The 14,946-nt window shown below is 36.9% G+C and overlaps 1 protein-coding gene and 1 long non-coding RNA gene across 4 annotated transcripts in view; one reads left to right on the top strand and one right to left on the bottom strand.

The window, feature by feature from the left end:
• The window catches only part of LOC146466299 (uncharacterized), a 246,582-nt gene that overhangs the window by 212,065 nt on the left and 19,571 nt on the right, over positions 1-14,946 (bottom strand). The window lies entirely within an intron of this gene.
• Positions 1-14,946, top strand: part of LOC146466300 (receptor-type tyrosine-protein phosphatase epsilon-like) — a 39,380-nt gene that overhangs the window by 9,558 nt on the left and 14,876 nt on the right. For 2 of the 3 annotated variants that reach the window (XR_014868052.1, XM_085127481.1), the window contains exons 5-13: positions 1,029-1,206; positions 3,064-3,176; positions 6,122-6,216; positions 7,111-7,204; positions 8,629-8,705; positions 9,555-9,591; positions 10,325-10,422; positions 11,434-11,586; positions 13,527-13,568. Coding sequence is in view for 1 of the 3 variants with exons in the window: in XM_085127481.1 (XP_084983607.1) it covers positions 1,029-1,206; positions 3,064-3,176; positions 6,122-6,216; positions 7,111-7,204; positions 8,629-8,705; positions 9,555-9,591; positions 10,325-10,422; positions 11,434-11,586; positions 13,527-13,568 (887 nt within the window). In the remaining 2 variants the exon portion in view is untranslated. The remainder of the gene's footprint in view (positions 1-1,028; positions 1,207-3,063; positions 3,177-6,121; positions 6,217-7,110; positions 7,205-8,628; positions 8,706-9,554; positions 9,592-10,324; positions 10,423-11,433; positions 11,587-13,526; positions 13,569-14,946) is intronic. The other variant, XR_014868053.1, reaches the window with a different exon arrangement.

Below are 14,946 nucleotides of genomic sequence, written 5' to 3'. Positions count from 1 at the left end.
AATACATGTTAAGGGAACTTTGTGTATACATGTACACTTACATGGCATCAATTCCAAATTTTAAAATGCTTTTTGATCTAACCTTGTGCTTGCTTGCCTACAGTGAACATCACTTAAATTTTCTAACTTAATTAATTACATACAAAAATAATTGTGTTAAAGCAACAGAAACTATCTTAAAATTTACATGTTCACCCTATACCATGATCATTAATTAAAAACAGTAGAAATGAGAGGCATGTTTTAAAAGTGCGACACATACATGTATGCAAATGGGGCTGTGTCTTAGAGCTCGAAGGCCAGCTGTTCCAGAGGAAGGAACTGCAATAATTTATTGTTGCGGGAAAATCCTGAACACATAACTTTTGTAAGAAGAGATTTGATCAGGCACTATTGAACCCCATCGTGGTCTTGTAGTCCAGTGGATTTGCTTCTTACGACGAACAGGAAAGCTCTTGTTGATGACTGCGGCTTGAAGTTACAAACATGATGGCACGAAAACGCTCCAGAAAGGGAAAATTTCAAGTTCCGGTTGCTGTCCGTGGCTCAAAAATGTCTGTGCTTAAGCTTCCTAGTTGAGCAGTGAATTAGTAACCTAAAGGACATGGGTTTGAGTCCCAGTTGATATTAACCCTTTAACCCCTAATTTCAAAGAACAAATTCTCTTATCTTGTCCCCATACTTTCCTCATAAAAGAAGTCATTAAAATATCAAGAAAATTTATCTTCCAAGGGTGATCATATCCTTATTTCTCATAACCTTGGTTGAATAAGCATTGATACTACAAGGAGAAACTTGATACTGATCACTGTTAGGGCTTACAGGGTTGATAAAGAGCCACGATTTTATTTTAAGTGGTCAGGATTTTAGCATACATGTAGATGTAGATGTGTTTGTTATCTTTTCAAGGATCACTACATCCAAGAGGCTGTTACTCCAGAAATTTATGACAGTTTTCACTAGACAGAAGCATTTGCCTACGTTTGAGAACTGACTAACTTGATTGTTGTTTTTTTTTTTTGCTATAGGTTGTCCATTAACATCGTCTACAACTCCAGCGCCCAACAGTACTACAACAGTGGATGATGGTTCGACTGAAGGAAGCAAACAAAAGCCTACATGGGCAGATGCAGTCTTTATTGCTCTTGGTGTTTTTGGTGGTATTATTGCTATTGTTATGACAATTGGACTCTACCTTCTTTTAAGGTGAAGTGTAATAGCTTTGTGAAATTGCTCTTGCTACAATACAAAAATTTAAGGGGGATTTAACCTAAATTTGAATGAAATTTGAAGAGCTAGGTTTTTAGAAGGGATAGAAGAAAGAACATGATTTTTGGAACACCAACAGACAATTGATAACCACGCAAGAGCACCGCAGGTTGCTAGTGGACTAACTTGGTGTCCATCTATGAATTATTAACTACAAATTATAATATTTATTTTAAAACTTCACTAAACCTTCAATATTTCTTATTTCTGTTATAAATTTACCAATCCTTCTAGAAAAAATATCTCCTCCCAAATATACCCAAAAATTCATAAAACACGCCACAATACTGATTCACAGGATGATGATAGAGTTTTTGGATTGCTTGAAACATGAACGTCATATATTTTCGATTAAACCTATGTCAAGTGGCGGAAAAATGGCATTTAGGTGAAATCCCCCCTTAAGGAAAATTTTCAAAATTTGTGCAGGTGTTCTCTAGAGTAATGCGGTTTGAGTTCAAATTTGCACTCTCCATTAAATTGTGGATTATTTCTAAAGAATTACATCAGGAAATACGTGTATTAACGCATTTGACCCTGACAAGAATGAGTTCCATGAAATTTCTCATTAACCCCAAATAATTCTGTTATTTGTCATTTAATACGTATACCCCCATTAAGAAGTCTGTTTTTATAGCATCACCCTGCTATAGTATTTTTTACCCTTACCACTAATAAAAGAATTCCATTGTTCAGCAACATTTTGTGCATTTTTATGTGGGTGGAGGTTTTTGGTGGGGTTGGGAGGAGGGGGGGGGGGGGGCATTTTAGAATGGTACCTTCTTCTTTTAGTGTAGATACATTCTGTTCACAGTTTATAAACTGTACTGTAATTACCATATTTACTCGAATAAACGCCGCGGTGCTTATTTAATTTTTCGTGTCTCCTGTGCGGCGCTTATTTGAGGGCGGCGCTTATTAAAAGGCTCATAGCACAAAGCCAAAACATTTTGATTGTACAAGCATATGCTGACAATCTCCTTACCGCAACAGTTACAGGGAAGAGAAAGAGGGAGGTTGGGCTTGTCGTACCGGCGTACAGCCTTCACGCAAGAACTGAAGAACGCGAACATTTTGAAGAGAGAACTGAATGAAAGAGCATCAAGATATACTCGCTTCGAACTGAAAAACATCAGTATTGATGAAAATAAATTCCCATTGCTGGCTTAGAACCCCATTGCAGCGATTACAGTGTATTTTTATCATCTTATGGAAATACTCAAATAAGCACCGCACCGGAGATGCAGCGCTTATTAACCATTTGGCTCCACGTGCAGCGCTTAATTGAGGGCGGCACTTTTTCGGGGGCGGCGCTTATTTGAGTAAATACAGTATGTGGAAATAGCACATCTTAAACAGCAAGTGTTATTAGATTATTCAAAAGGAAAATTGATTGAAGTTAACCACTCATTTTTTGAGATTTAATACACAGCTGTATAATTAAGCCTAAAACTGTTAAAAAGTGCCATTACAAATTCTATTTTGGAGTTTTTGGAATTACTGACCCTTAATTAACTCTGAAAAATGTTTGGCTATCCCAAATTGTCCTTTTAAGAGGAATCAAAATAGCCCTAAGATTTTCTATCTTGCATAGTCATAAAATGTGCAAATAAACAAAACAAACAAAAAAGGCCGTCTAATAATCTCCAGATAGGCCAGTGCCTAATAACCAATTTGTAATGAATAAACCCTCATCACAAGGGAACATCTCATGCTTGAAAAACTTGGGTCTGCATTGTAGTGAGTGCAGTACCGTTGTATAATCTCATGTTATCTTTTGTTTATTTTCTAAAGATGTAGAGTCCAGTGCTGCTGCAAGGCTTACTGCAATGGCTTCTTTAGTGTGCAACGTGAGCCCAACCCTCCCACGCCAAGCAAGAGACAGCCAAGTCTTATTGGTGTTTCAAGTACGTTATGTAAACAGTCATTTTCAGATAACTTAATTATTACTCTGCAGTGTTGAAGGATAAGACACTTGTCGCATTATTTCAAGATAAGGGGGTTAGTTTCTGAAGAAAATGTGGTGCTGCCTCGGTGAGGAGTGGAGACGAATATTTTAAAATAGTCTGTTTTGCTGGTTATTGTTTTGAGAAAATAGAAATAAAATACACCACCTTGTTCAATCTTGCTGTAAAATAGGTTTAAAATAAAAGTAAAACACAATTAAAAATTATAGTGGCTCTACAGTATTTTCCCTATCAGGTACAGTAAAATGGGAATAAAATATAAGTCTGAGAGAATAAAATAGTATAAATTAAAATAGACATAAAATATAAAATATAAATAAAATAGGATTGTTTTTGCAAGCATGGTTTTATCAACAGTTGATAACTTTTAGAACTAAAAGTAATTTGGACACCCAAAAGAGATTCGAGTGCTGACATTTTAAGCAATGGCTCTTCATCAGAACAAAGATTCATCTCCCAAATCAGCACTCTTAATCCCCACGGAATCAACAAATGCTTTTCATTCAACTAATTTATTTTTGCTGGTTCCCTTGTTACCGTGCTCCCACCAATAGCATGGCCCCACTGCTCCTTGATCTACTTTGATGAAGGGCTAATATTTGAAATGTCAGCGCTCAAATATCTTTACAGTGGGGCCAAATTATCTTTTCAATCACTTGATAAAACCAAGCATTTATTTCAAGATAAGTCTTGGAGGAAAATGCTTCAGTCTGAGGTAGTACACCGTACATTGTTAAATTATTAGAATTAATTAGATGATGATTATGATATTCATTCAATCTCATTCATGAGCAATTGAATTACACCTGAACTAAATTCAACTGAGTTCTCATTATTCTGCCGCTTTTGAAATGAGCTTTAAATATGTATTTTTTTGTAACTGCTGTCAAGTTAAAAGCTACTGAAATTAGTCTGTTTGTCAACTTAAAGGGAAAGTACAGGTAATCATGGGGTTTTTGATATCGTTTGTCAAAAATGATGAAATAAGACTTTCAATCAGAAGCCAAATAATTCTAGAATGACGAGAGGAAAGAGATCAACTCAGTTAAACTTGAAAGGAACAACTCGTGATCTGTTATAGCGCATTTTGGAAACAAAATGCAAGAACTTGAAAAACATTAGCCTAACATTTTTCAAGTTTCAATCCATACCGGCCAACTCTGTCTCTAGCCAGAGGCACTAATCGACAGTTTTATTGCACTGGGGTGATAATTTATAACAAACTTGACAATTACTTCCGTCGTTTTTTCTGCTGACAGGCAAACATTTTTGGGTTTTGAAATGACAGCAAATTTGTGTGATACTTCCCCTTTAAGGCCAAATGAGCCATAATTATACATACAGCATTTCACTGAGAGAAGATTTATGACTGAGTTGCATAAATTTGCATAATTTTGTTTGGGTTTCTGTCAATGTTGATCTTGTGGTTGAATATTCACATCTTTGTTTGAAAATGGATTATTATAATATTTTAAATAAATCATATGATCGGTTGTTCGGTGGACAGAGGAAATACTATGAAAAAATTATCCAATCCAACAATGGGGAGTTACATTTATGGCAAGTACCCATCATGTGAAATTAAATTCTAGTGGTAACTTCTATAATTATGAGTAGGTTTATCTTATTATTCAAAGAATCGACTTTTGTAAAATATTAATGAGAATTCAACACCGAATTACAACTGTTAATAAATTGAACTACTTTGTTCCTTTTTGCCTTAATTCTTTTATTACTGGAGAAAATTTCTAGGTTCCTTTTTTAGTGTTTTTCCTGGGGTTGTACATTGAGGAGATGCAGTATAAAATTTGTGTGCCTTTTAAGTTTCGGTTTTGGTTAAGCTTATGTTTATAAATTTTTTGGCAAAAAGTTCTTCTCTGACCACAAGCATTCTTCTGTGAAGATCAACTTGCTCCTCAGTAAAACGTGACTTTGCATCTCTGACAGTAGGTAACTTGCATAATATTATTGTAGATTCTGCCAGCATATTTGAAGTTGAGTTTATTTAGTCATTTCAAGTAAATAAATTTTTGTACATTCTCAATTATTATTTTGTAGTACCTGTACAAAGCTTTTAAAATGTGTGAATTTGCAAATTAACATATTTCTTGCCAGAAAATTTCAACGTCAAATACTCTTCTTCTTGTAATCAAGTAACTTACATACAATTAGCAAACGTAAAATGCTGTAAATTAAACCTCCAAAAATAACAGCAATTTAGGAATAAACTTGTACAGAATGTTTCTCTTGGGCATGGGATAGAAATTGTGTATAATATGTTACATGTATATGGTTTTAATTTTTTTGGCTTGAAATTTTTCAAACCAGTTTATTTTTTATTTGCCTTTGTGCGGCATCATTACCGGAATCTTAGACAAAGGGAAATCAAAATGAAACTGGTTTGAAAATGAAAGTGTGTATATGTTGTGGTTTAAAATTTTTTTTGGCTTAAAAATGTTCAAACCAGTTTAACTTTATTCTCCTTTGTGCAACATTCATTACCATAATCTGAGACAAAGGGAAACAAAAATTATGAAACTGGTTTGAAAATTTTTGTACCCCAAAATTTGAACCACTGTGACAACATATTACATTGTACAGAGCTGAACACTGATGTGTATAGAACTTTACAAGCAGACCAGAAAATGTCTTCTGCCCTCCCAGTCTCTTTATCCTCGTCATACACTGTACTAATACATGTACACTGTAAGCTTTTTTTTGTGGCAGGAAAATATAGAATTTTTAGATATGCCTTTTTTATCCCATTTCCAAGCATATTTTCAGTTTAATAAGATACAGTACTTGAAGAATTTGACTGGACAACATGCATGCTATTTTAAAACTATTAATTTTCATTCTTTTGTTGTTCTAATTGTTTTTTGCAGAGTTAAAACATGGAGCAATTCCGTTGGATGACTTTTCCCGCCATGTTAAAGTTTTGCATACAGACGGTGACTACAGATTCAATCAGGAATTTGAAGTAAATGTTGTTGTTTTTTTAAACAATTGACTACATTCCTATTGCTTCTTAGCTTCTCCAAGTTGATTTGATTTCATACCGGCTGTGACAGCCTCAGAAAGGTCCCTTTTTAGGAAGGGGGGGGGGGGGGGTTGGGGATGAAACTGACATTGCTGAGGGATTTTATCATTCAAGAAGTGCTTGTGTTAGAGGGTATTTGCCTTAGGGAGATATCAGTTGTAAAGGGACTGGCCTCTCTTAACCCTTTAACCCCTAATATCAAAGAACAATTATTTCTCCCACAGTATGTTGTCCCTATACTTTTCTTATAGAAGTATTGGAGAGTTTTCTGTCCTAGAGAGGTGTCTGTCTTACAGAAGCGTCTGTCCTAGGGAGTTGTCTGTCTTAGAGGGATGTCCATGTTAGAGAGGTGTCTGCCCTATAGACTGAGTTGTCTTGCAGAGGTGTCTGTCTTAGAGAGTTGTCTGTCATAGAGGGATGTTCATGTTAGGTGTGATGCCCGATAGAGTTGTCTTAGAGAGTTGCCTGTCTTAAAGTTTTCTATCTTGGAGAGCTGTCTGCCTTAGAGAGCTGTCTGTTTTAGAGGGGTGTCTGTCTTAGAAAGCTGTCTGCCTTTGAAAGATGTCTGTTTGTCTCTCAGAGAGATGTATGTCTGATAGGTGTCTGTCTAATAGAGGTATCTGTCTTAGAGGGGTGTCCATATTAGAGAAATGTCTGCCTGAGAGAGGTTTCTGCCCTAAGTGAGACATCTGTGTCGGAAAGGTTTTCAGAGAGGTTTCTCTCTAGGAGAGATGATGGTCTGTGAGGGATATCTATCTTAAGGAGTTATTTGTGTTTCCCAGTTGTGCTTGTCTATACTGACATATTTCTTTTTTATTTTATTTCTTCTAACAGCAATTAAAAAATGTCCATGTTAAAAGCAGGACATGGATTCACAGTGATAAAGCAGAAAACCAGTCCAAAAATAGATATGGAAATATTGTAGCTTGTAAGTGAAATTATCAATAATGGTGAAGTCATAAAGCTGGTTTTCACTAGGGCATAATTAAGCATAAGCATAAAGATAAGCAAGTGAGAACACCAGCTACATAAGCATAAGGACAGACGCACACTCAGAAACCATTTCTTGACGGAATTCTCAATGACAGGTCTCCTCAATGTTAAGCAAGATGGTGGTTAAAACGGTTGACTGCCTTGTGCTTGTGCTAGAGGGTAAAGCATAAGCATTAAGCATAAAGATAAGCAAGTGAGAACACTAGCTACATAAGCATAAGGACAGATGCACAGTCAGAAAACCATTCCTTGACGGAATTCTCGATGACAGGTCTCCTCAATGTTAAGCAAGATAGCGGATGAAACAGTTGACTGCCTTGTGCTTGTGCTTATGTCGTCCCTGTTCTCACTGGTGAAAATGGCTACATAACAATGACATAAGCATAAGCATAAGCATAAGCATAAGCATAAACATAAGCATAAACATAAGCATAAGCATAAGCATAAGCATAAGCACAAGAAGAACGAACATGTTTGTCCTTCTTGTGCTTGTGCTTATGCTTATGCCGCAGGTCTTCTCACTTGCTTAAGCAGTGTTTGAGCTTCTGCTTCTCAGCTTCTGCTTATGTCCTAGTGAAAACCAGCCTATAGTGCTGATATTCTCGAGGGATATCAATTGAAAACAACTGTACACGTTTTGAAATGAAATCCCATTAATTGAAGGGCTTGGTTTTTCAGATTGCTTTTTGTTATTTTAGCTCAGATTCACCGGAGTTTTTGCTTTTGGCATTGAATTCCTTCAGGAAATGTTGCTCCAATGTTTTATCCGCTGCTTTGCACCACGTTTTGTGACAAAAATGAAAATCTTGCCCATAATCATAGGTTAAAATGGGCAATGTTTCCATCATTAAGGAATTGAAGGCTACATGTACATGCAGAAAATCTGGTGAATCTTAGCTAAAACAGTAAAAGCCAATCTACAGTACATGTAAAAAGCGCTATGGGTGGGTTATGCACTGAGCTCCTCAACTGGTTTTTGGTACAGAGAAAATGACCGAGGCTTTTTAGTTTTTGATGGATAATGTTTTTATGTATGATTGTTTCTATGCCTAGCATTTTATCAGTACAACATGCCCTCTTTCAGAACTTTGTAACTGGCGTTTTCAGCCAAATCTTTCACTTCGGCACATCTGGTCTTGCCCTCTACCTGCTATTTCCCTCCCAGATTTTTGTGTCCACTGAGGGAGGGTGTGGGGTGGGGCTGGCAACCATCAAACCATGGTCCGATTGGTACTTTATCTTGGGGTTAGCAGCCAAACTAGAAGCCTGTGGATTACCCAGGCATCCAACTTCAACTGTGATCAGTGCGGTTGTTGACAACCCTTTTGCTGATTTTAACTTGTATTTAAATCTTTTTAGATGATCATTCCAGGGTGATTCTTACTCCAACGCAAAATGAACCAGATTCCCATTATATTAACGCCAACTACGTTGATGTAAGTATGCAGTACTATAAATGAATGACAGTTTCAATCAGTCACAATGCACTTTGCATCTTACGTCTTTACCTTTTTTGAAAGCTGTCTGTTTTTCTGTTCAAACAACGGCTACTTCATATAGCAGCAGACCATTCATTTTCAGTTACACATGATTGTAGAACATCTAGGTCAGACTACATCTGACATTCAACATAGTGTAACTGCTAACCTGTGGATGCTTACTACAGCTGCGGCTTTTGCTTTTCAAACCCATGTCATTGCCTATGGCTGGAAATGTGTGGTTCCAAATCATGATCCCCTCCACTGGCAGCCACTATCAGTCAATAATTTGATCTCACCCACCCACCCACGCATGAATGTGAAGTAATAATTATATCAAACACGAGACACGGTGTTTCATCACATATAAAACACTGAGAAGAGAGCTTCTCAAACAAACTGATTTTGAAGGGGAAATTAAGAATGCAAAAACGAGGAGTTTTTTATCAGATATCCAAACACGTCATGGTGCATGATTTCCTTTGTATTTGGCTTTTGAATTATTAATGAGTTTGAGAAAGACAGATGAAATCGGTGATAGAGATAGACCAACGACACAGTGGAGGGATGGGGGGATGGGGGCAGTAAGGGGGTCTTTAACGTCCACAAACTGATTATTAGGAACAAGTGTGGCTAGACAGGGCCTACGGTTTATCATCCTTATCTTAGAAGACTAAAGAGTCTAACCGTTTGTAGATGTCATTACAAAGGCAGCACTTTCTCCTCAATTATTTAAAGACCCTGAGCACTTTGGCTTCTACATGGGCTATGAGATCATTGAATTGTGCTCTTTGTTTTATTTTGCAGAGCTTTGAAAAACGAAATGCTTATATAGCTACCCAAGGTAAGGATTGTTTTTGGGTTCATATAATTGCACGAAATAAGGCCCTAAGTGACTTTTGATGGAAGGTCAAATTCTTCTTTCGTTTTACAAGCGAATACAAGGCAATTTGGAAGGTGAATCTTGGAGTTTATCAGAAGTCACTTAGGGCTATTTTACAGGCACCCCTTCAATTATATGGGAGGTTGTAACTACAGTTGAACCCTGCTAACTTGAATCCCAAGGTAAACAAAAAATAATTGGAGTTAGCGAGGTTGGTGTTGAATTTCAAGAATCATGTTAAGAATTAATAAAATATGGTGGCTTTATCATTCTTTCACAATCACAAGTCAGTTTGGGGCAATAAGTTTGTTTAATAAGAGCCTTTTGGTAAGAATGTTTGGTGTGGGAATTGTAGCAGAAATTTTAAGAACATATTAAGGACATGAAACCAACGGCTGAGACCTAGTTAAGGATGTTACTTTCCATTGCAATGACGTTATCAAAACCTACAGTTGTAGTCAACTGTAACCTCGCTTTCACTGAAAGGCCAGGTCACTAAGCACAGAACTTTAAGTTGCAATATTGATTGGCATTTAATTTCTCCTTATTTTATCACTACTTGTCCAGATATTCGAACTAATTCTCCCAACTAGTTGTATAAGCAATATGGAGAAAATACGAGAATATGAGAACTGACCAGCATTACCAGCATTGGCTTGCCGCTTACCTCTTGCTCTTGGCTCCTGTTTTGCAGGACCCATGGCCAACACCATCAAGGATTTTTGGCGCATGGTTTGGGAACAGAACTGTACAGTTGTAGTTATGATCACAAACATCATTGAAAAAGGAAGAGTAAGTCATCCATGTTTGCAAGATATTTGTCTGTTGCGTGTTTACTCAGGTTTTCAAGTTTCATTAGTGAGCTTATAGGAAAAGTATCACGCAAATTTGCTGGCATTTCAAAACCCAAAAGTATTTGTCTGTCAGCAAAAACAAAGAAATAATTGTCAAGTTTGTTATAAATTATCACCCCAGTGCAATAAAACTGTCGATTAGTTCCTCTAGCCAGAGACAGAGTAGGCCGGTATGGATTGAAACTTAGAAAATGTTAGGCTAACGTTTTTCAAGTTCTTGCATTTTTGTTTCCAAAATGCGCGAGAACAGAGTACGAGTTGTTCCCTTCAAGAATTGAGTTGATTTCTCTCCTCTCGTCATTCTAGGATTATTTGGCAGCTGTTTGAAGATCTTATTTCATCATTTTTAACAAAAGATACCCAAAACTCCCTGATACTTCCCCTTTATACACCAGGATGGCTGAAGTAGGATGACGGCAAATTGCCCTTGTGTGACAAGCGTGACAGCTATATCTGCGTGATTCCAGATTGTAACTTGCCAAACTCTTGTTATTTTCATTTCATAAAATTGTATGATTAAAGGATGACAGTGAAGTCTAAAAGTAACATCAGAGTGAGTAGGTAGTTAGCTATCATACTGGTCAACAGAATGGTATTTTGCCATCTGCCATCTTCTGTCACACTGTTGCGTATGTTGCGGGAAGCAGGGATGGCGCAGTGGTGAGAGCACTTTCCCCCAACCAACATGGCTCAGGTTCGATTCCTTGGCGTCGATTAGTGGGTTGAGTTTGTTGTTGGTTCTCGACCTTCCTCCAAGAGATTCATCTCGAGGTACTCCGGTTTTCCCCTCTCCCCAAAAGCCAACATTTCTAAATTTCAATTCGATCTTGTACTTCCCTGCCACCAAATAAAAAAAAAAAATTGCAGTGGAATTCTTAATATACTGCCTCTCACCTGTACAAAACAGTTAATCGTACAAATTATTTTTGTTATTATATCTTCTTTTCAGAACAAGTGTGCAATGTACTGGCCATCTAGGCAAGCTAGAAGTGAAGTACACGGTCCTCTAAGGATAACTTACTTGGATGAGGAAACGTTTGCGTTCTATTCTGTACGAAGATTTGAAGTGAAACCTGTCGACCAAAACAGTCATTATTGCCAGGTAAGAATTCACTGAAAGTTTGCTTTGTGTAGAAGGAAGTTATCCCCAGTAGCTTTAAATTGGAATGGCCAGATTGAAGAAACACAGACTCGAAAGTGACATGTATTACCACCTTGTACAGCATACTAAACAGTACTGAATAGAAGTCCTGCTCTGTAGGTTTCATTTGAATGGTCTCACTTGAGGATTTCATCTACAGACTCAAAAGTAAGAACTACCTTGTACACCATAGTCAACAGCACAGGAAAGTCCTGCTTTGTAGCTTTTATTTGAATGATCACACTTGAGGATTTCATCTACAGACTCAAAAGTAAGAACCACGTTGTATAGCGTAATAAACAGCACCACAGGAAAGTACTGACCAGTAGCTTTCATTTAAGTAGTCACACTTCAGGATTTCATCTACAGTCTCGAAAGTTAGAACCACATTGCACAGCATAATAAGCTTTTCAGTAGCTTTCATTTGAATGATCGCACTTTAGGATTTTATCTACAGACAAAGTTAGAACCACCTTGTACAGCATAATAAATAGCACCACAGGAAAGTATTGTTCAGTAGCTTTCATTTGAATGGTCACACTTTAGGATTTCATCTACAGTCTCGAAAGTTAGAACCACATTGCACAGCATAATAAACTTCTCAGTAGCTTTCATTTGAATGATCGCACTTTAGGATTTCATCTACAGACAAAGTTAGAACCACCTTGAACAGCATAATAAAGAGCACCACAGGAAAGTACTGTTCTGTAGCTTTCATTTGACTGGTCACACTTTAGGATTTCATCAACAGACTCAAACGTTAGAACCACCTTGTACAGCATAAACAGCACCACAGGAAAATAATGCTCTGTAGCTTTCATTTGAATGGTCATATTTAGGACGATTTTATCCAGATTGAAACAAATGGTATTATGTTACAGGATCTCATTGATAACAGTCCAAAATTGCGCTGAAGCGTTATCCTGTCAATATATCCGTTTTATTATAATTATTTATAGTTATTATTAATCTGAATTGATGGAGAACTCTCCTGAAATGGCGAGGAAGTAGTTTTGTTTCAGAGTTTGTTTTACATTAACACCAACGTTAGTTTACAAGCCCACAGCTGATCACAATTTAAGTTTACATCAGTTTATTTTATTAACTTTTTCGTTTTTCTGTTGACATGTGTAAAGACTACAACACGTTTTTTTTTTTTTTTGATTTATTGTAATTTGTTTTAAAAATTTTCATTTGTTTTTCATTTTGTGCAATTTCAAACCACACTGTTCATTTTACATGGGAAAAACTACTCACCGGGCTCAAAGATTAAAATTTACAAAAACGAGAAAATAATTGTTTAGTATTAGTTAAATCATAAGGTTGAAAAAGGTTTGATTTTTGTTTTAATGTAATCATTTTAATCCTTTAGCTTTGTAAATGAAAATAAGTTCCCATACTGTTCGTAATTTACATTTGTGTTTTATTTGTTTTCTGTTTTCCCTTGTGCACATAGCACCACTAATTTCTTTCCATAATTGTACCATATTATGTTGTTGCACTCTCGGGAGTGTGTATCCCAAATATAAAGCAAATTGTTAACTTCTAGCGGAGCGGTTTTAGTTGAGTGTCGTAAAACCAAGACCAAAGTTGTCAATCTGACCAATCACAGCAGACGTAAACAAGGCAATGAACCAACCATAACTCAAGTACGATACAGTGGGCATGTAACCGGCGCCAAGCGCGGGAAAATGCGTGCAAACAAATCACGATTGGTTTTGCATTTGCTTCTTATTGGTTGAGAAAGTGGCGTGAGGTTTTCCTAACCAATCACAGAGCGATGTGACGCAAACTAAAGGCAAACGCGAATTACTCTCGACACTCAATTGAAAACTGTTCTTAAGATAAGCATAACGTTGTGGACTAATTAACTGTGCTGCTGTTGTTTCTTGCATGCAAAGTTTAAATATACAACTGAGGTGATTTCTCATGGAAATAACTGGGTAAGAGAGCTTCACCGCCGGCCTGTAAGATTGTTAGTGGACTCTGAAAAAAAAAATGCACAGTGAAACAACTAAAGAAATAACAAACCTTTAACTTACATTTGTAAATGCACTGCACTTGGCAGAACCTTTGTTGCCATAGTCATTAATAGACAGGAGCCATTTTTTGAAAGCACTTTGATGGAGGATGTTATCCGTTATAAACTCCCCCCGACGTCCTTCTCCTGGTAGCGGGCAACTATTGCCCGTCTTCTTGCAAATAGGGGGCTTACTACAAATAGGGGACTACATCGCTGAGAGGAGAAATACAGTGTAACTTGAGTGTTGCTTTCAATTTTGAAACATAATGAACAAAGAGAGCTGTCGTTTGATTTTCCATCTGCCTTTATCTGACGACAGGATTCAGTATATGGGATAAATATGTATATTTAACACTTATTCCACGAGTGTGCATTAGATATGAGGTTAGATAGCTAACGATCGAGAAATAGTTCTAGATCTTTCTAGATTTCGCTTTGCAAGAACAACTAGAAGACAATTTAATGGTCGCTATTTCTCAGGCATGGTATAATGGCTCACATACCATGGCCGTTAAGCCAATGAAATCCCTGGAATTGCATTATACAACAATCCAGCAATAAGTGGTTGTGTGACCCTTTTTCATTCTTGTTTGTTTCTGTAAAGTTAAGTCATTGTAAGTTTTAACATTCCTTGTGATACATGTTACCTAAACGTAATTTGTGTAACGTTCTAAGTAAAGAATTAAAAAAGATATATGGGGTGAAAAATTAATGATGGAAATTGGTATGGTGGAAATTTAACTATTCTCTGGAGCGGCCTTGATAAATGCCTCTGGGTCCCCAGGGGTGGACCCCACGGGGTGTCCGCTGATACCCACATTGACACTCATCCTTTTTGCCCCCGGTGAGATATAAGGCCCTGGAAATTTAGTACCGCGATTTAATTCGCATTAATTTTTTGGAACGTATGTCAGTAGTTAACAGGGGAAAGAAAAATATAGTAGCATTTCCTATCCGCGCTGTTATCTATGAAATAACCTTAGTCTTAAAAAAATGTCAAGTATTTGCTCAGTTCAGTGGAACCTTGATTTAAGGACGGTGCTTACTAATACCAAAGTGTTTTTGCGCGGTTTATGACTATGCGGGAAAAACAGATCTTTGCAATGGCTGTCCAGATTGGAATCCAAAAAGAAAACTGGGGGGTAGCTACGCATTTTTAGAGATAATTAGCCACAATTATTCTGAAAAGCCGTAAAATACAAAGAAATGTATAGCGTTTTCTACTTTCTTAAAAATGCATGGTTACAATACCCCCAATTTTCATTTTGGATACCAAGAGCACTTCCTGAGTTCTGCTT

This window comes from Pavona decussata, unplaced genomic scaffold (genome assembly GCF_977016875.1).
Source record: "Pavona decussata unplaced genomic scaffold, jaPavDecu1.1 SCAFFOLD_145, whole genome shotgun sequence".
Lineage (NCBI taxonomy): Eukaryota > Metazoa > Cnidaria > Anthozoa > Scleractinia > Agariciidae > Pavona > Pavona decussata.
The sequence above is the reverse complement of the archived record's forward strand: the minus strand, read 5'-3'. Positions and strand labels throughout refer to the sequence as shown.